We start from the raw sequence: 20,786 nt of genomic DNA, 5'->3' as shown, positions 1-20,786 counted from the left end.
TCTTCTATTTCCCACTGGATGCTGTCACTTGTCAAGAAGCACTTCAAAAGCGGGAAAATTCGAATCGTGAAACCATCGATAGTGGGTTATCGATGTGAATAGGCGTGGACAGGAAAGTGTTAAGGGTATGAAGCAATAGCGTACGCTACCAACCCGCATATAATGCCCCACTCTAACCAAGTCATGTGAGCATGCCTACGTGACTTACGGATATTGTGCAGCAAAATATAATCCCTTCATAAATCTTGCGAAATGTGCTCTGGAATATTGTACCATTATTGAAATCTTGATGTTGTTAATAACACGATTGCACTGCAAGACAAGCGTGTATAATGTAGTGCATTTTAAAATCACTACAGTATGCCGAGCAAACGGGATGGGTTCGCTATCTGCCGAGAATCTCCCAAAGAGTATGTCGGTTGCTTCTGCTGTGTCTACTCACTGGCTTCTGCATGCTCTTGCATTGCGCATGCAGTGCATCATGTTCATTAACTGCGAATTTATGTTCACTTAGGCCTCAAGTGTTCTAAAGAAACTCATTTGTACTTCAATGGCAGCTCAAAAACTACAATTTCAAGCAAAGGTGATATGGAACCGAAAAACTTAGCCAAGGCCAGATATGCCAGAACTACATGGTGTATTAACACCGCTGTCCGAGAGTAAAGTGCTCCTCTAAGTGAAGGTGTGGGAATGGATCAGAGAAGTGGGTGATTGACGCTGACTGACCTGAACTTTTTTCTTATTTTTCTCTTGCAACAAGTGATACAAGATATCCGTGAATCTGTGAAAACAAAACAAAAAAAGAAAGCCTAGACAAAGGTTTTGACATCTGTCTGGACAACACCAAGCAAGCTTGCCCTCCTTCACTGCCCTCTTTGCTATACCAGCTGCACGAGCCGCAAAGGTTCAGAAACAAAAACAGCACAAGCTATGTTGCGAACAGAAGAAAATTCAGGTTCGAACTAGTGTTTATAGCTGTAAATGCAAAGTAAATTTGTGTCTAAATACTCCCCGGAACTCTATCCTTGAGTGGCATAAACATCTGTCCTAGAAGTGATGCGAGTGTTAGAAACACTGATGCAGGAAAGCACACAAAAAACAAAATGTTGTAACACTGTCACTTTTTTTTTTCTATGCCTTAAGTTAGCAAAGTGGCAATGCCCCACATTTTGTGTATTGTGGAATATTTTTTGTCATGGTATTTGACTGCCACATTCAAGAAATTTTAACATTTTTGTTTTTAAGAATTTTCTTTTTTATAACCCCCCCCCCCCCCCCCCGCCCAATATCGGTTTATAACAATATCAACTTATAACAATATCGGTTTTAACAATATATTAGATATAACAATGGGCAGCCGCTGTACCGTCATGTTTGCCATCTGTTCTAGGTAAAGTAAACTGCTCATTACAATGTTGTCATATTATATTATCGGTTATAACAATAAAATATGGTCACTGAAAGTCAACAAAAATTGCGAAAATGCGGCGACGACAAAAGTGCACGCGTATGAGGAGACAGCGACAACGCCAATGCAGCGACAATAAAAAAAGCAAAAATCGGAACAGCGCATCGAGCCAATGCGTTGGTCGGGTGCGCTGGGAAAGCTTGCATGCTGCGGACACGCGGGGGAGGACGGAGCGCTATCCTCACACGGAGGAGGAGGAGGGAAGGGCTGCTAGGCATGGCTGTTCTGAGGGAGAGCATTGAGCGCTCCCCTCAATGACCCATTGGGTCTTGAGGAATTTTTATATGCCAACGATACAGTCGCGATACAGACGAGGCTATCGTCGCAGCAGTCACTGAAGCAGAGGACAGTGGCAGTAGCAACGACGACGAACCGGAACCTGTGCAGGTTCCATCTTAACAGGAGGCTTTGAGAATGATAGGCTTCCTGCGGGACTTTGTTTTCGCTAAGAACCTTCCACTGCACTACGTTCAGAAGTTGGATGCCCTGCAGAAAGATGCCGGCCAGATTGCTGTGAAACAGACACTAGGATTCTTCCCACCATGAAATAAAAGTGTAAGCTACCTTGTCTTCATTAAATGTGTAGTTTATAATGTTTTCTTAGTTTTTTTTTTTTGGCCTAACCTCATTATAACAATTATTGGTTATAACAATGATACTTCCATGGCACTTCAATATTGTTATAAGTGGGTTTGACTGTACAAAGTTCAGTCCTCTCAATCTTTCTTTTCCAAAAAAGTTTGGTTACCTAGCTGCACTTTGATACTCTGAAAAGTTAGAGCAGAAAAAATTAGTTGTGGTTTAGCTCTAGTTAACCCTAGTTGAATTGCAAAAGCAATGGCGGAAGCTTCTTTTGCCTGCTATGTACATTATTCCCTATCACGCCCTACCAGTGTAAAGTGCTAATTTATTGGGGACACTTCAGCTCCTCCTTTAAGGGTATGACGCGAGAGCATAAGCTACCAGCCCACATATAAAGTCCTGCTTTGACCAAGCCGTACGGACGTGCCTGCCTGCCGTAGGGGTAACGCGAATGCAAACGGTTCTGGCAGGCTGACTCTGATATCACCCTCCCATATGAAAGGAGCGACCCGAGTTGGCAGCTCCTGCCCGTGGCATAGGAGTAACATGAATTCAAATGTCATGGCAGGCTGGTTTTTTATGAGGAGACCGTAGCTATGCTTCTTCACGACATAGCTGTGGCAACCCGAGGTCTTGCTTTGGCTGTCGTAGTATTGCTTTCGCAATAAAATAATTGAAAAATATTTTGCCACTCATTTTTTTTAAATTGCCTTTTTGTCTGCAGTCCTGTAAATGTCGACCCACATGAAGTGATTTCCCCGCGGAAAACCTTGCGAAATGCCGGCTGCTGGCGGCAGTTCGCCGCCGATCAAGCCAGGCCAGATATTTTCGCCAGCGGCCGGGCAAACGGCCACTGCTGGGCGCTACCACCATGCAATGGCAGCCCTTGCTGCCGCTCTGCACCGGCTGCTGCGTGCTGACGATGCGAAAAACATCCGAAAAGTGTGTTAAATTTTGTTTTTCCCTTAAATAATAAGCTGAATGTCAATTATGAACCCTTCTCGAGGATCGCTGAGCCGTACCGGGTGGCTGGTATAGAAGCGACAGCTGTGATCCAACATGTTTCTGCTCACAGCCTGCTGCCGCCGTTGCAGCGCGACTAGTCCGGTCAGCTTGCATGCCACCTCTGCTACAAAGTGCAGCCGAAATTAATCATATTTTGCTATGAGTAGATCATTTACTATATATAGCATGAAGGAATTTCATAGCGCCGTTTCATGTACCACCAATGCGAAACAAAATAGACCAAGCAATGACTAGGGAACAGAGCACAGCGAAGCACTATCGTCCGCCGTGCTAGCGGGCGGCACCGCTTTGGTAAAGTCACGCCATAAGTTGCTGCAAGCGTCGCAATATCGCCTAGTAGTCTGATAATACAGCTGAAGCGGGACCCTTTTCGACGTTCCGCTCAACAATCCTCGCCCAACACCTTGCCTCAGAGAAACACACCTGCTTACGCTGTTGCTGCGGCGTCGGACGTACTCGGAGGCTAATACAAGCGCTGTCAGGTGCCATTATAGACGCTGCCTATTTTATGTGTTGCTCTAGAAATGTCATTTAGTTTAAAAAGTGCATTGTTTATGAGGACCAGCTCATGCGTTTTCTCACTCCGACGCCGCCAACCTCCATGTGGTTCAGCACAGCCATGGTAGGTTGGCGTTCCGCAGCGCCGCATGAAGTTCGCAGAGAAAGTTCACTCCATGTTGGTGGCTTTTAACAGTTTCAACATCAAAGAAGGAAACCTTCAAGCCATTCAAAATTTGCACAATTAGAAAAACATGCAATTTAGACCATTTTGTACATGTCACATATTTTTATGTGTGAAAGCTCATTCACTCAGCTGCATGCTGATATATGTCATACCAAGTAGTGCAAAAACTTGATTAATTAAAGAATATTTTCTAATGTCTAAGAGAATTTCCTGTTTTTCCGTGGTCCAGAGTGTAAGGAAGTGTGAATATTCGAAATTCCAAATACGAATCAAGTATGCTCGTTATTCGATTCAAATTCAATTGGAGTTCTCTGAATATTCAAAAATTACTGAGTACTCCAAGAATTAAAAAATTCATCACAGTTTCACAGCACTGAGCGTTTCACCGCGATGCTTAACTGCGTAGACTGTGCAATGAAGCATCTTCTATGCAAACGGTTTTTGGCAGCTATGTCAGGCCCACTCGATAATTCGAGCTTTCGGTTAGCTCTGACATTTTTTTTTCTAGTGCCTTCATGGCCTAATTAACGAGAGTTTATTGTATTTAACAGCAATGTGATTCCTCCACCCAGTTTCATCCAGGTACTTCCTGCACAAAAAACGAAATTCCCGGTGCACGAAAAAAAAAAAATTCATTACCACTACAATGAAAATTTGATGTGAAACACAAGAAGAATTTTCATTAAGACGGGAATCGTTGTGGCGGGATTCAACTGAATTATACTTTCCAGCTTTTTTCTTTCTTTGGCACTGATCTGATATTCAGTATTTGAAGGCATCTTTTTTTCCATATTTGACTCGTGATCAAAAATATTAGATATTCGTATACACCCTTAGTTAGATGACACAAGTGCCATACGATTTTGCTCTTCCGCCTACATGGAAGCTGGTTGCACACACACGCTGTTGTGTTAAAGCAATGTTTTACCAGTGCTAGAAAGCATGCTAAGCAAAAAGTTCTCTTTATGGCTTCAAAAGCAAGGCAATAATAATAATGCGTTCAGTGGTAAGCGTGCTATTCCAACAAAATTGCCCAAAAACGTCCTGCATCAGAAGGCACATGTACGTTTCATCAAAACTAAGTTTCGAGGATGGTGTACTCCTCATGATTTCAATCATGCATTGGCCTCCCCAATTTCTGTGCTGCTGACCCCAACAAGTGAAAGCTATAAGTTTCTCATCAGTATTATTACTGCAAAGCTCTATCAACAGTGAGAGAAAAGGGTAAAAGATGGTGGCAGGGAAAGGCGACAAGTGGCGGCTGTTTTTGATGCACCAATGGACTACCTGCTCGGTGGTCCCGATCCATCATCATGTGCCACTCTTTTACGCCGACAAAACATAATTGTGCACAACGGTGCAGAAAACTAATGCTAACGAGCATGTTCCATGTGAAACTCAATGAACGCCCGTGAATTTTCGATTCCACTGCTGCACGGACTTCTAATAGATGGAGAAGAGGGGGAAAGTGGATCGAGGGCAGCAGTAGGTGGGTTGGCAGCTCCGTAACTAGGGTAATAGTGGCTGGCACTTTGCACAAATGATAACCAGCATTTTGGTCAAGTGCCACCAGTGCAACTATCGCAATAAAATTAATAAATAAATGAACAGCAATGACAAGAGCCACTCACCCACAACCATGCAAAGGGGGCGGAACGGCTGTCACAGGAACAAAGTGTGGCACAGAGGACGACGCCGATGGCAGGGAAGAAAATGATGGCATCGAAAGCGCTGGTGGTGACCCTCGGCAGCCGGAAGTTGGACCCGAGCCACCTGTGCAACCGCCAACACTGCCACCCACCGCACCACCACTCTCTTCATCAGACTGTGTCAGGTCAACAAAAGTAGTGGGCACCGCCACATTGTTGCCAGGCCCATGATGAGGGCGCCCTCTACCACCACCACCACCAGTGTGCTGCACTGAATAGCCGTCCAGCGAACCTCCAGTTGACAGCGGTGATCGCCTCGGAACAGGACGTGACAAGTCTGCAGTTCCGCTTCCTGCACGGCCTGAAATGCAGGCAGATGACGAGTGTCCGCTCGCATTCCCGGCTGACTGACGTGCGAGGGGTTGACGACAGGCCCTGCCCAGAGAGAACAAAAGAGAGTGGAATGAGGAATCTGCCTACCTCTGTTCAAGAAGTGCGCAATTACGAAATGTCTTGAACCAGTAGCTGATCAACCTCTGGCTGCATACAACTTAGTCCATGCTATGCATGTGGCAGACTCCTTCCACACCTCAGTTCTTCATTTTTCAGCTGTCCCAAATACATGCCAGTATTTGCAGCCGCTACTCACAACCCCATGCCTTGGACCAGAGTTTGGCATCTGGCACAGCAGCGCAACCCCACAGCCACTATGGTGAGCAGAGAGAGGCCATTTATATAGCTGCAATATAGTACCGCAGTAAATGCTCGGAGAAGACGCTACAGCCTGATACAACTCGAGAAAAAAAGCGGCTTCTGGGGCCCCCTGCAGCCAATGGTGTCAACCAACTTTCGTGAATACTCACTCTCTCGGACCCGCGAGAGGGACAACACAGGGTATGGTAGATGAAAGAAGGTTGGTTGCACCTCAATCGGATTAACTGTGGCACCCTGAGGATTGCTCAATGCCATTCAGAAGAGGCTGAAGGGCCTCTTCTGAGAGGCATCTGTGTTGTATCCCCGAGTTGCATATTTTGTTATCTCGAGCTTATTTAGTAGCCACATTAATAACTAAATGTTCTGACTGTCATGAACTACGCTCACCTGGGAATCTCAACACTGACAAGCTCCACGCTGCTACTGTCGTCATCGTCATCATCACTAATCAGGCAATCCAGCTGGAGATCTGGGGCGGAGGGCCAGCGGTATTCTGTGTCATGCTCTGCGTCACTGAGCGAGCCAGGCTCAGAGTCACGGGATGTGCCTGGCAAATGAACACAAAATGAGAGGGTCAAACTCTGCGCAGCACACATAAAGCATGAGCATACAGGAAAAGATATGCCAACCTCTGGTGTCAACAGCCCTACCAAACAAGAGTCGTCCCCATAACGTGGGCATCTAGCAGGCTGCTCTCTTCAAAAAAACCTGACGTTTCCATGTTTTCTCAAAATACTCTAAATTCCCCAAACACTCAAACGACTGGAAAGGCATCATGGCCAATGGTAAAGGACAGTATAGTACATGAAGCTCTCGCAGCAAGAAAACTGTTCCTTGAAACAAAGACAGTAAAATCTCGATATGTTTCTTGAAAAATACGGAAAGAAGACGTATCATCCGGGAAAATACATGATCCAAACTGCGTGATCTTGAAAACTTAACTGCTGAATGAGGTACAAAGGCATTCGGAATTGACACTTTCACTGCATAGAAGCGTAGATAAGCGTTTGAAGACATCAAGCAAGAACAGTTTTTTTTTTTTTTTGGTTCTTGCAGAATTCAGTCCATATTTGCTTTGTCCTAAGCATGGAAGAGGTTCTGTACCAAATCCACGGGAAACATGTTAAATGCAAGGCATCACCTGCAAATACTTTTTCTTAGCATTCTCAGCCTGCTTTTTGTGCACTTTTGTGGTTTCTGCAATAAACTTCCACATGCTGCGGTGACCATATATGGGGTGGACAACCTGCGAAATGAAAGCGGTCAACTTGCTGCTCGAAGCTTGCCTGTATTTTATGGTTGCATGATTTCTCCAGGGCAGACTGGCAGGCTAAGATTATGTTGGCAAGCTTAACGAGTTTGGAGTGTGCACTCCCAAATGGCTGAGGGCCTTTTTGTTTCTTGGGTTATACGACCTGCACATGCATTGCGTGGCAAATGTTTCCACATGAAGCTTCTCGGGACTTGATGTCTGAGTGCCTCTTTTTTTTTATCTGGCCTTCCTCTATAATGATACATTTTTTTCCAGGATGTAAAAGAAAAACACGGTGCCTTTGCATATTTTTTGTTATCACTTGTGTCAATGATGGTAGCAGTTGACCGCCTCAGTTCATCGCTTATATAGCATATGCTTTCAGTCATGAATAAACAGTTGTCGCCCGTGGCATTGCCGTTTTTGTGCCTATGTCTCTTGCCCTTTCTGAAAGGACTTTCTGAAAAGGACCTTCCAGGAGATTTCTGTTTAACCTTACAACCGTACGAATGCATCACCATTCGGTAGTCTCTCGTTACTCGAGAGACCTGACAGGTACGTTAAAGGGATACCAAGGACAAATAGAAATTTGCTCTGTATTGTTACTAATAATGAACACCTCTTACACTGAAAGTAGAGCTTTCATCGGCTAGAAAACGTCGCAGGATGAGACAAACGCATCACCGCAACCAGCCACCTTCACAAGCAAGATGTAACGCATCACAAAAGCTTTAGCAAGTAGATCGTCATCGTTAGGCTACATTGCCACTCCTTTGCAACAGGTGCCAATTTTCGGTCTTAAAGTCATAAGTGTGAATCATAAAAAAAAAAAGGATGTTTTGTACTCTTAAATCCAATTTTAATGTGACTGCATTACAGTTTCTGCCCCAGGAAAACACCGCCACCATCACAGACGTAATTCCCTGATTGGTCAAGACTCATGACATCAAAGAAGTCACAAGACCAGAAAGGACTAATCACAGTGAGCCACCCAGAGGTAAAATTCAATAAAATTCGATAAATGGCCCCCTTGACCTCCCCTTCTCTCCTTGCCTCTAGGAATGGGAAGTCTTACCTCAACCCCTGTGCGGGTTTCTGCGACAAATGCAGCAATGAAACTGATGCAAACACACAAAGGAAACAAAGCTGTGAACTCCAATGCCTTCACATCTACCCTTCAAGAGTAGCCGCACAGCTTTAAATTAGCAATAAATGACAGTTAAACCTCATTCATTTAGCCTTTGTTAATTGGGATATAATTCAACCTGCTCACTCCCTCTAAAAAAGTTGTACACAGGTCTATGGCAGCAAACTCTCCTTAATTCGGCGCACATTTCGCCATGCATTGGTTAATTCAGATTGGAGAAGGGCCATGGCCAGCGCTAAAGTAAGTTTTCCAAAAACCATCATACAGAAGCAGGTGCCGGGACAAAAATCTCCCTCCGTTAAGAAATCAAAAACATACGAGGGGTGGGAGTTTTGGAGTTTTCAGAGCACGCATCGCCACTGTCATCACTTCGCTCGAGAACGAGAATGTGCACGCAGCCAGGCACGCGCATTTTTCGGCATTCTTCCTTCTTTCCGTGTATGTGTGTGTGTGTTTGTGTGCGTGCACGCTTCAGGACAGCCATTTTGCAATTTTCGATATGCGAATTAGACCTGCTATGCTTGTTGTGTTGTGTCGCGGTACTGTTGTGGACCTTCGCTCCACCGTGATGGTGACGCGGCGACGCCTGCTAAACGGACCAAGTATGTGGCCAAAGAGTTGGGACAAAAGGTGGAAATGCTGAAGGCAGGGGTCTCCTGTGAAGATGTGATGAGCCGGTTTGACCTAAAACGAACCACCCCGAGATCAAGGCATCATCCAGTACATGAAGAAAAAAAAACACCAGAAAAAAGTTTTTGAGCCCATGCTACTCTGCATGGAGAAAAAACAACCCTACTACATAACACTCCTGAGTGCAATCCACATCTTGGCACATGTGTTGTCTAACATGCCGGCAGCTCTAGTGGTCAACTGTTTCAGGCACAGAGGATTTGGGCAGCTGGAGCCGGTTGAAAGCCCGGAGGTCGCAGCGCCTGTTGAGGATGAAGACGATAGGGCATTCAATGCCCTGCCTCTTGCTGAAGTACAGCTCACCGACTACTTTTGTATCGATGTTGCCATTACTGTAGCCAGTCAGTTAACTGACGCAGAAATCACTGCCGACGCCATCGGTGCGACTGGCGAGGTGTTCGGCGAAGACAACAAAGATGGCCCCAGCGCTGAACTTCAAGCGTGACATAGCACCAAAGAAGCTGCGGATGGCCGAGCTGTTTTGAAGAAAATTTGCCTCTATGCCCGCATAACACACTTGCATGGAAGAGGTTGGCAGACGTGCGATAAGCTGTCCTTGCCTATTAGCAGCTTTTGAAAAAAAAAAAAAAAGAAAACCATTACAAACTTCTTTGCGAAGTAAATGCACGAAATACTTCATGTAGTACTGTTTGTTGTTCATTCAATAATTCGGCATTCGGATAATTTGGACAATTCTTTTACTCCTATGAGATCCAAATTGTCGAAGTTTTACTGTAGTATTTTGCCGTTGATTCTTTACTGAGAATAAAAACTCGATGGAGTTGACCTAGGGTGTCCTGCATAATCGCAGTTGGTACTTTTTTTCTTCTATGCACCTGGCACTGATGCATTCTACATGAGCAAACAGTCATGCCCTACAAGTGTGCAAAGGAATAAGGTGTCATTAATATATGCACAAAGTGCATGCTAAGCACTAACAGTAGTGTCGCAGAGGCCTGCGGACAATTGCGTTGATTTCATTTGGTAGGGCTCTTTACCTTCTAACTTTTTGATGCTATTCCTCAATCATCCTCTAGATTTCCACCGTAGCACAGAATTTCCTTCTGACAATTCCATGCTTTAAAGGTCCCTAGGCAGCCTATGCCAAAGTGCTGCTGGTACCTCATAGAAGAAACAACAGCTACTCCCTAGTACCTGTTTACAGTAGAACCCCGTTGTTACGTTCCTCATTGCTGCATTTTCCCGACATAGCAATGTATTGGGAACCACGCTGTTATGTTGTAGCAGTGGAAACGTTCCCGCATGGTATGTCGCAACCTGGCTCCCCAAATCCGCCCTAGCACGAGTCTTGACAACACTTCCCAACGAAATTGGCGACAAAAAGCTGCAAGCCAGTTGGAGAGGCTGGCATTAGAAAGCTATACTATAGCCATACCATATGTTCGTGAACGTCGAACCCACATGCCCACATCTCTTCCTTTACTGTCGAACCAGTCGAACCATCAAACTTGGTAACACCTCTGCAGTACTCTGATGCCGTCAGTGGCATTCGCACAAGCGGAAGGCGCTTCCCCTTGAGGAAAAGCTAGCTATAATCAAAGTAGTTGAGAGGCAGCCAGCACAGAAAAGAGTGGATATTGTGAAAGGCCTTGGTCTGCCACCCTTTACCTTTAACAGCATCATCTCGAAGCGTGCCGAAATAAGAGGGGAATGCCGCGCTCTTCGGCCCGAAAGCTAAGCGGGCTTGTGGTGTCAAGTATGCAAACCTCAACGAGGCTCTTCTCGCCTGGTTTAAGCAAGCTCGCGCTGCCAGTGTCAACTTCAAAGGGAGCATTCTGCATGAGAAGGTGATGGACATAGCTGACAGACTAGGCATCACCGACTTCACAGCGTCGAATGGCTGGATCGACCGTTTTCGAAAGAAGCACAACATCACTTATAAGACGGTAAGTGGAGAAACAGCAAATGTATACTTAGAAACGGTCCATGTTTGGGAAGGCCACATTATCCTCTACAACAGAGGGGTATGAGCCTCGTGACATTTATAACGCTGACGAAATGGGTTTTTTCTTTCGGGTGCAGCCATCGAAGTCGTTAAGCCTGAAGGACGAAGCATGCCGTGAAGGCAAATGCAGCAATGACTGATTGGCGGTGCTCCTTTGTTGTAACATGGATTGCTCAGACAAGCTAACGCCATGGGTAATTGGAAAATATTAGAACCCATGGTGCTTAAGAACACTCGCTTGCTGCCATGACCGTACAAAAGCAACAGTCTTGCACGTATGATGTGTTCTTTGTTCAAAGAATTTCTTAGGTACTTTGATAACGAGATGGGTTTCCAGAGCCGAGGAGAACATTTCTGGACAATTTTGCTGCCCACCAGACCCGTTTCTTCGGAATGTGAAGCTTGTGTTCTTCGCACCTAACACTACAAGCCATTTGCAGCCATTGGATGCCGGCATCATGAAGAACTTAAAAATACCTACAGGAAATGCACTGTGAAGCGCTGTTTTGCGCATATTAATTGCAGACAGCAACCTACGGCCATTTAAATACTAGACACTATGCATTATGTTGCTTCAGCATGGACTGTAGTGAGCGTGTCAAGTGCATAGCCCTACTTTGCTCTGCGTAGCTTCTGCATAGACGGGGAAATGGAAACTGCCATGGAGGCTGAAAAGTCAGAAGTAGCATCTTGTGATCAAGAGCTAGCTGAGGCTATGAATGTGCTGGGTGCCATGGGAGTCGTACATGACTATGTCGCTGTGGATGCTGCTGTCGTGACGTCAAGAGTGCATTGCCGAGACCGTTGCGAAATAGGTCACAAGTGAAGCTGCTGACTGCGATGATGAGGAGCATGAGCTGCTCGATTCCGGGAATTGACAGAACAATGCTTTGTATAAACCTTCTTGGCTCTGGACCTCCTCAGCAGGTATGTTGCCACTCAAAGCGATTCTGACACCAATGCGGCCTTTCAGGCTATTGAGAAACGTGTGGTGCTTTCCAGCGAGCGAAAGAAACGGCAATTCCGAAAGGAACAGCAGTCCATCATTTTAAATTTTCTTTAAAGTAAGTTTTTTTGTTTTTAAGCTCAATAAACAGTTTCAAGTCAAAGCTGCACTGTTTTCATTCATTTTTGGAACTTTCCTCACCGTTGTTTTCTCCCAGCTGTTGCGTTTTTTTTGTTCCCCCTGTCTGGTGAAAAGCGTATGAACGGGGTTCCACTGTGGTGGGTAAGCAGCGTTTTACCATGGCTTCTGCATGCTAACACATACACTTGCTTTAAAACATTTTAAAACATTGGTGCATTTTACTATCCCTCCAGCAACTAAATGCAGTGTTAAAAGCTGGTACAAATGCCACCAAGCACCACTGCTGCAGTTTTCTTCTCCATGTGACACTACATAGACATCAACTCACATCCATGGCAATTTCCCTTTCCTGCACATTCCCTCTTTAATCCACAACTCACCAGGATGGTCCCTAGGAGAAGCTCGGCTTTGATGCTCCCTACCCCGTCGGCTTTCCACGTAGCTGTGGTCTTGGCTGTGCACACTGTGTATTGTAGCCCGTGGTGTGGCAACAATAACATCTGTGTCACTGTCACTGCTGGAAGATGCTTGGTCAACCCTGCTGCAAGACTTTTGGTGAGACATCCTGGCCAATGGGGAACCTGGAAACGGGCACAGCAGCAGTGGCTGGAACACAGCCAAGAATCTCGACCAAAATGCATAAAGAAAAGCTCGGGCATAGAAATATTCTAGGCCACAGCCCAAGGGCAAAGGCATGCATGAACCTAGCAGCCATTCTGGCCTGCAACTCAACAAAGCTTTTGGTCCCTTCACAGAGGAAAGAAATGCAAGACGAGAAGGGAGAAGCAAGCAGAGACAGGGCAAAGACAGGGAGAGATGCCTTCAAGCCACCAGCCAAGACAATTTTACATGTGGCCTTTTTTTCCTCCGCTTTATACAACACACCAGAGCTGCAACAATTCACTCGGGGCACTTTGCACAAATCCAGCACTCACTGGGGGATGGGGGGGTGCCGACATCTCTTGGCTCAGACCCGCGCCTCCCATCTTGCCTGCCATCGGAAGTGTCCCCACTCTCCGAGCTTCTCCGACGGCTGTCGACCCTCTGGCAGAAGGACGAGCCGGAAGGAGCCGGAATCGATGCCCACAATGGAGGGTACAGCTTGCGTGGCTTCTCCTTCTTGCGACGGCCACCCTCGCCCTCGCTGAGAAGACGCTTGCGGTGCCGTGCATCCGCACTCTCAAGCTTGCCGCTTGGTGCCAAGCTTGGTGTCGTAACAATGCCAGGCGAAACAACACCGGGAGAAACAATGCCCGACGAAACCACCCCTGGGGAGCAGACGCTGGCCGAAATGATGCTTGGCGTGACGACACTGGTCGGATGCCAGTCCCGGCTCTGAGAGCCAACGTTGGTGGCAGACAAGAAAGCTGCTGCATTGCCACTCCTTGAAGCTAGCCGCATGTCCATGCGGAGATCAGTGAGGGAAAGGAGGTGGTGAGAGGGGGCGGGAGAGAAGGGGGTGAAAGACTGAGGCCCAGGGGGGGAGTACGAAGAGAGAGGATAGGAGGCTGGGTGAGGAGAGGCACGACGATAACCACAGCGGCTGCCACGGACACCTCCGCGATCGAGCCGACTCGATGCACTCTCTGCATCTTCATCGGCAGAAGCAAAGAGGGGGGAACCACAGTCTATGGGCATCTCTGGAACTGCAACCAGGGAGACAGAAGCAAAAACAGCCGCAGTTGGAAGGCAAGAAGGGCCAGCTTTCACAGGAGCGAAAAAAAAAAGGGGGGGGGGGGGGGAGCGAACAACACATCAGTAAGACGTGCCTACTTGAACATACATTCCCCGCAAATTAAAGGCAGAGGCCATGCGTAGTGGCACACATCAAAGCAGAATAACACAGGTGCAACATCATTACAATCCACTCTAACGGATAGCAATGCAGACTTGTACCATAACAAGCACAGCTTCTCAAATGACAAATGGCAACATATGCACCTTTGACCTTCAGCACTCTGGAGTACATCTTAGCGCTCACACTGACAAGAGGCCACACAGCCGTGGTGCCATTTTTGCACCACGAGCTCCAACCTGTGTTGAGTGTGCCGTACTATGCATCTATACTGTGTTCTGCTTTGACTTTTTGAAGTCAGCAGATAAGCCATAAGCCCCATTAAGCTAAATTTTTTGATGCAGTGAAGAACGTCCCATATTCCAATATAGTTCTCCATTCTCCTGGTCCAGCAATAGAACCTGAAACTGCAGCTTATGCCTTTTAGGATACTAGGGAAGCATCAAAGCAGCTCTTATTGAAATGTACTATATTAGAAAAGTTCTCCTAGATTCTTACTCAAGTATGCTTGTTACAGCCTGCTTTTCTTTAGAATCATCACACTATACGATAAAACTACACTCGCACACTACTTACTTCCAATGGTACAAAAACACAACTCAATTTGTTTTGGAGAGTGGAACCCTTTCTCTTAAAGAATAAAGCAGAAAGCTGCAAGTGGTCGTAACTTCTATAAATATGATACACACAGTAATGCCAATAAGGCATTGACATCAGTGGCATGCCTTAAGGTGTATTCACACGATGGACTGAACTGAGAGGCTATTAATCACTAGATCTCTGATGCGCGGTCCGCACGTCCGCGGCGAGTATTAACACAAGGTGCGAGAGGAGAGCCTGCACGGGCACACTGTTGTCCGGGGTAGCCTCCGTTATGGACATTAGACAGCCGCGCAGTGGCCTGTGGCGGGACTGCACTGTTGCTGCTGCTTCTGCGCTGTTTTGCCGAAGTATTGCTGTGCTGATGACTGTCCCGCTCGATGTGATATAATATACAGTTCTCGGCAATGCAAGCAATCACGTTACACAATGACAACTTAACACGCTACTTTCAGCCCATGGAAAAGATAATCATTCACACTGCTGGCCCTGTGCTCTCGGCCGACCGAAGCTTATGCAGCGCAACTATATATGCGCTAAAATGCTGGAGGAAAGAAACAAATACCTTGGAGAGACTGCCCTGTGCAGGCCACAAAGCTCATGCATTTAGTGCTGTGCAGCTGAAAGAGGCTGCGACAGTAATTTCTGCACAAACCACACAAGACTGCGTGAAGGAATAACATGGCTTTAAATTACAGACTAGTTGTACTCCAAAATAAAAACAACTGTCACTTGATACTTAAAGTATGAGCACCTGCTATCTTTTTTGCGCGACTGTGGGTAACAAATATATTGCTGTGCGCAATACAAGCATCGTGCAAAATACAGAATAGTGCGAGTCGCCCATGCTTGCCGGCTTCATGGCCAAACAAGTCAGTCCCTAAAAGCTGTTTTTTGCTACCTCCCAGCATTTTAGTCAATATTATGTTATGTTGTGCATGCTTGGGCTCTGGGAAAGTGGCTGGATGGTTTCCGCGAGACAAAAAAAAGCAAAAAGAAAGTGTCATTCATGAAGGTTTGAAATTGCGAAAAGGTCTCATGGCCATATCGGGAACCGCTGGTCATGGACTGAAGCGGAACAGCAGAAATCACTGACGTAGGGTTGCGTCATGCTTGATCGCGAGAGCGCTTTGAGATTTTTTCCGTCGTGTGAACCCACCTTTAAAGACAAATTAACTGCCCAAGCCCTGCCATAGTGGCTTAAGCTGTGTTCAGATTACCATCGCATCTGTCATAAGTGTCGTATTTATCGCAGTATGCATAGCTGCTGGAACTCCGGTTTACGTAGCTTGCGACTGTGCATGTTCATACTGGGCCGTTCGGCAAGATACGTTCTTTACGACCGGCCAACCACCGCTCTGGGCCAACTGGGCACTTATCAACATGGTGCCGGTTAGCAAGCGGTTGATAGTGGAGGTCAGAGCTCTTCAAGCTCACAATGAGATTATCATCGTCTATGTGCTGAACATATGCAGAAGGATGAGTAATAGAATTTGGGTTTGTCAAATCTTCCTCGATAGCCCATGCCTGTCAACATGATGTGACAGTGGTCTTGCACGCCAGCTTCCGTCCTCGCGCTTCTCCAATACTCTTTTGGCAAACGTCTGATGCTGCTGCCCTGCAACACTTCATAAAAGGAGCAAGGCAGCATGCTTGCACATAGTCCTGGCATGCGGTCCGCCTGCATCACTGCTTGCGATATCCAGTTTACCAGTGCCCCTGAGCAATCTTGGAGACGGGCTGGGGCGGCGACTCAAAGGGCGTACTACTGACTTCAAACAATAAGCCGGTGTGCGCGACAGACATGGAAACATCCACGGAACCTTGTCCCCCTCGCAAAAGATGCCGTTATTCTTTTTTCTCTTTTACGGTGAGCTTCTTTCAAACATCGGTGGGTCCACGCCAGCTCCGTTCTGCAGTCCGACTGCAATGTTGCCCCAGCGAGAATGCACTGGGACGAAGCGGGCATCTACCGCCGCCATAACCTCACTTTTCTAAACTGGAGGAAGCATTTGATTGTTGAGAGCTTGTTCGCACATGAAAAAATATTGAAAAAGCACTTACTGCTTTGACACAGTGCACTGGCAATTTGCAGCCAGGCATCGTTATGCACTTCTCTCGGTGAGATTTCAGCCACTGGTAGTAAAGAACCAGTCCCTGTCAAACTTTTTTATGAGAGGCTGATAATTACACAGCGAAGAGGATTCCGTACTGCACATGATCAAGCTGCATGCAGACACAATCACCGACACAACGCCAATAACACCAGCGAGCAGAGACACTGCAGCAGCGCAGCAGTCTTGGATGATGTCGCCTGCTAGCTGGTTTGCGTGCGAAATCTGGGAGAATCGGAAGTTCCGTGACCGGAAGGAGAAAACAGAAACGGCTATGCGCATTGGTCGCGCAGTAACAGACGTATTTGTGTGGGTCCGCTGACATTTATGCCCACGCTGGCTACGGACATTGCGCATCTTACACTCAATGCGACAGCAGTCTGAACAGAAACATTACGTTTTTTATGCTTACGCTTACTATCCTTATGCAAGATCTGTACATAGCGCACATATTCTGAACACAGCTCTAGTAGTCAAGGCACTCGAGTGGTGAACTCAAGAATGTAGGATCCAATCCTAGCCGTGGCAGCCACTTTTACACAGAGCTGAAAAGCAAGGCTCCCATGCACTGTGTGGTGTTGGTGCACTAAGGAACTCAAGGTGGTTGAAATTTCCAGAGTCCTCCACAATGGCGTCTTTCATAACCCAAGTTGCTTTGGGACACAAAATCCTATACTAAAACCAAAAACAAAAACCAAACGAACTGGAAAAAAAAGGTACAGGGATGAAAATTGTCAGGGATGAAAAGCCTAGTGAAGAACTGTGTAAGCCCCCGTACCATTTGGCAGCTCAGCTGATGACTGGGTTACGGTGGCACCAAATGCGGTCTCAAATATGGAGGAGAGTGAAGGTGGCGGGCTTTCTTCAGGAACCACTTCTTGGGCCACCTGCAATACGGCACTTGTGAATAACAGCTTGCAAACGATCCCTTTCTTTCTTCCACTGAAACTCCAGGTGCTTACGTACAGAAGGTACCCGCTTATCGTTACTCAATTTCCATGGACAATTCTTACAACCAACCCCAACTAAAAGCAAACCATGATGAAATTGTACAGTTTTAAAACTAAAAAAAAAAACCTGACTTCGACCACCACTTATGACACATATAAGTTTCTAGGTAGAATGAGAGGAAGAAGATTGCTTACACGGCATGAAAGAGCACTGAACAAGGGTGGAGGGGAGAAAGTCTCAGTTCGCAAGTCAAGCCAACATTTCGACAAGTGGACTTGTCTTTTTCTGGGCAGAGTGATCATCACTGGCAGGGGTTTAAATACGCTTTTGCTTCGAAAGAAGAAAAGCTGGGGAGGGGGAGAGTGGGTGAGAAGAAAGTAGGTCAAGGAATGTGGAGGGGGAGGGTGGGTGAGAAGAAAATAGGTCAAGGAGTAGGGACTAATCTTGTGGTGACTAATCATTTACCCTGCATTGTAGTTTTTCCTGGTACTGCTGCTTTTATTTCTTTTTCGGGCCTCAGGATCACAAGTTCCAGGCTGAGAAATACATACTGAAGAAAAATTTTTAAATATTTTTTTCACTCCTTGGCCTACTTTCTTCTCACCCACCCTCCCCATACCCCCCTCCTTGACCTAATTTCTTATCAACCACTCTCCCCATCCACAGCTTTTCTTTTTCAGAAGCAAAAGCATATTTAAAGCCCTTCCAGTGATGATCGCTTTGCCCAGGCGAAGACAAGTCCACTTGTTGAAACGTTGGCTCGACCTGCGAACTGAGGCTTTCTAACCCTCTACCCTTGTTCAGTGCTCTTTTATAACATAGAAGTTTCTGTGTGACACCTTAAACTGCGAGAGTAATGAAAAATCCACAAACTCAGTAGTACTTCACACACAGAAGAAAGCATTTCGAGAACTGTACATAGGCCAATGAAGAGACATTTAGTGCAAAGCAATCCAGCAATACATGGAAATTGTCCCAACGTTTTCAGGTTCTTGAATGAGATTTTATCAGATTAGGCTCGATATACTGAGTGCATAAGCCGGCACTCAAATATTTCCTCACTTGAATTTCTTTTATTAAAAAGGTATGACCAGCACGTTGTTAGTCGCATGTTTCCAAACTTGGAATGGCGCACAACACATTAGCGTGCGTAAACTCCAGGAAATTTGCCCATGCCTTGTAAATAATAAACTTCTTCTCATGTTTGTTAATCCAGTTTAAGTTACAACTAATCTTCTTAGGATGCTAGAAGGCCGGAAAATCCTAGAACCTGTGTTTGCCTATGCAAAGTGGTGAGCAAATGAATGAAGGGCTCATATGTGGTGTACATGCTGCATTCTTCTATGCACAAACTTTGCAATAGTGGCTATGCCATCAAATTCAATTAAGGACATGTCCAGCACAACGGAACCATGATGTAAGTAACTGCCGCTTTCCTGTTCTAATTCATGACAGCTTTTAAAGGGACCAAACACTGACCAAAACGTGTCACGAGGTTATGGTCGATATGAAAAGATCTTGCCCGATATTGCGAAGGCAGAGTTTTCCTACATTAAAAAAAAAATGAAGATTTATTTTAATTTGGCATGAAAAGTTACACAAAGCAAACTGAAGTACCGTTTTGCAGAGAGACCCTGCCATCATCTGTAAATCTCACCACAATGCTGCTTGTCAGGTATATATTTTAAGTGCACTGTTTCTTTCAGGAGCGCTCAGTATGTTTTATAATAATGTACATTATGTCCAGTGAAAGCTTTCATGGAAATCAATGCTCCCTCTGCATTGCCGATGATGTGCTTTCAGGTTCTGCTACTCGATGGCGCCACAATGCATTGTATTTCTTGAATGATGCGATATGAAACGAAAGGTCCACTACAACCTTCATCAACAAGGCACACATTACTGAGCTGTAATAGCTTGAGGTATGCAAAGAAGAATGAGTGCTGCTCTATTCTGAACATGTCCAATTACTAGCAGATGAGGATAACAATAGATTTTAGCACATCCCTTCTAGTGACATGTGATTACCATCCCACTCACTCGTTAGTTTTGGCTTTCAGCTTATGGACATATGAAAATAGATGCATGCACAAATTGTAAAATTCTCCATAATAGCTGCAGTGTTTCTAACAAAACTGTTGCGGAATCGAGCACCTTATACAGATAGCTTTCGGTCTCAACGAAAAACTTCAGAAGCTTAACGTTCAGTGAGAAGTGAGACAAATACTGTTGCTTCCTTTCTCCAAAATCAACCGAAACAAAAAGTATGAAAGTATCTGCAGAATGAAGAGGCGATATGCTCTTAAGGCAAAGCTTTCCCTTGGTAAAAATAAAATCCAACATTGCAATTTATTTTTACTCATGCCTTCCTTACCATTACAAAGGATTAACACAACTGATATTTGGTGTCTGGACTGCAGAGTTTTTTTTGGGACTGCTGCACACTCACTGCTGTTCTTGTTTTTTGTTTTCTGTGTTGTCCGAGACTTTTTTTTTTTTTTACATGTTAGGTATATGGAAATTTTATGCTAGTAATGCCCTGCGAAGCTCAGCAGGACACGTTTATTAAATACTTTTATTAGACTCGGCAGGTTTCTTCTTACTGCCCGACTTCGTAGGTGGCAAGGGCACTTCTTCCCCGTTCAACAAGCTGTATTTAGACCAGCAGCTTCATCGTTACCACTTCCATCAGAGTCAGAATTCACCAGCAGTTCCACATCTTCTTCGCGCATCAAACCGCGGATGCATGTTGCACGCTGTCTCACCGGGCTACACTGCTGACGAGGAAGTGGCGCGGTGTTGATGATGATCATGCGGATGGAGAAACATCCGCTCCATATTTAAAATTTACGAGGCAAGCTTTGTGCTTATGTGGCTTCTCCACAAATACCATGACATGCATGACATGCCCAGAACATTATTTTTACCCATGTAATATCGGAAGTGGCAGTGAGTGAATTACAGAGGCAACACAAATATACTCGGGATTGGCAGGGGGTCAGCACGTGGGGTCTCTCGAGATATTTAAGGGGTAGCATTCAAAGTGCAATTAATGTGCAA

General features: G+C 45.7%; 1 protein-coding gene across 2 annotated transcripts in view; it reads right to left on the bottom strand.

Annotated features, from left to right (window-relative positions):
- LOC146185516 (uncharacterized) overlaps positions 1 to 20,786 on the bottom strand; it is a 72,937-nt gene that overhangs the window by 49,078 nt on the left and 3,073 nt on the right. For both annotated transcript variants that reach the window (XM_084606465.1, XM_084606466.1), the window contains exons 3-7: positions 17,554 to 17,662; positions 13,202 to 13,912; positions 12,647 to 12,847; positions 6,512 to 6,671; positions 5,393 to 5,845 (exon numbers count right to left, since the gene is read on the bottom strand). In XM_084606465.1, coding sequence (XP_084462591.1) covers positions 5,393 to 5,845; positions 6,512 to 6,671; positions 12,647 to 12,847; positions 13,202 to 13,912; positions 17,554 to 17,662 — 1,634 coding nt within the window. The remainder of the gene's footprint in view (positions 1 to 5,392; positions 5,846 to 6,511; positions 6,672 to 12,646; positions 12,848 to 13,201; positions 13,913 to 17,553; positions 17,663 to 20,786) is intronic.

The sequence above is a fragment of the Amblyomma maculatum genome, chromosome 6 (genome assembly GCF_055883805.1).
Source record: "Amblyomma maculatum isolate TAMU_Amacu chromosome 6, ASM5588380v1, whole genome shotgun sequence".
In the NCBI taxonomy this organism is placed as follows: domain Eukaryota; kingdom Metazoa; phylum Arthropoda; class Arachnida; order Ixodida; family Ixodidae; genus Amblyomma; species Amblyomma maculatum.
Note: the sequence above shows the minus strand (reverse complement) of the source record. Positions and strands in the feature narration are given on the sequence as shown.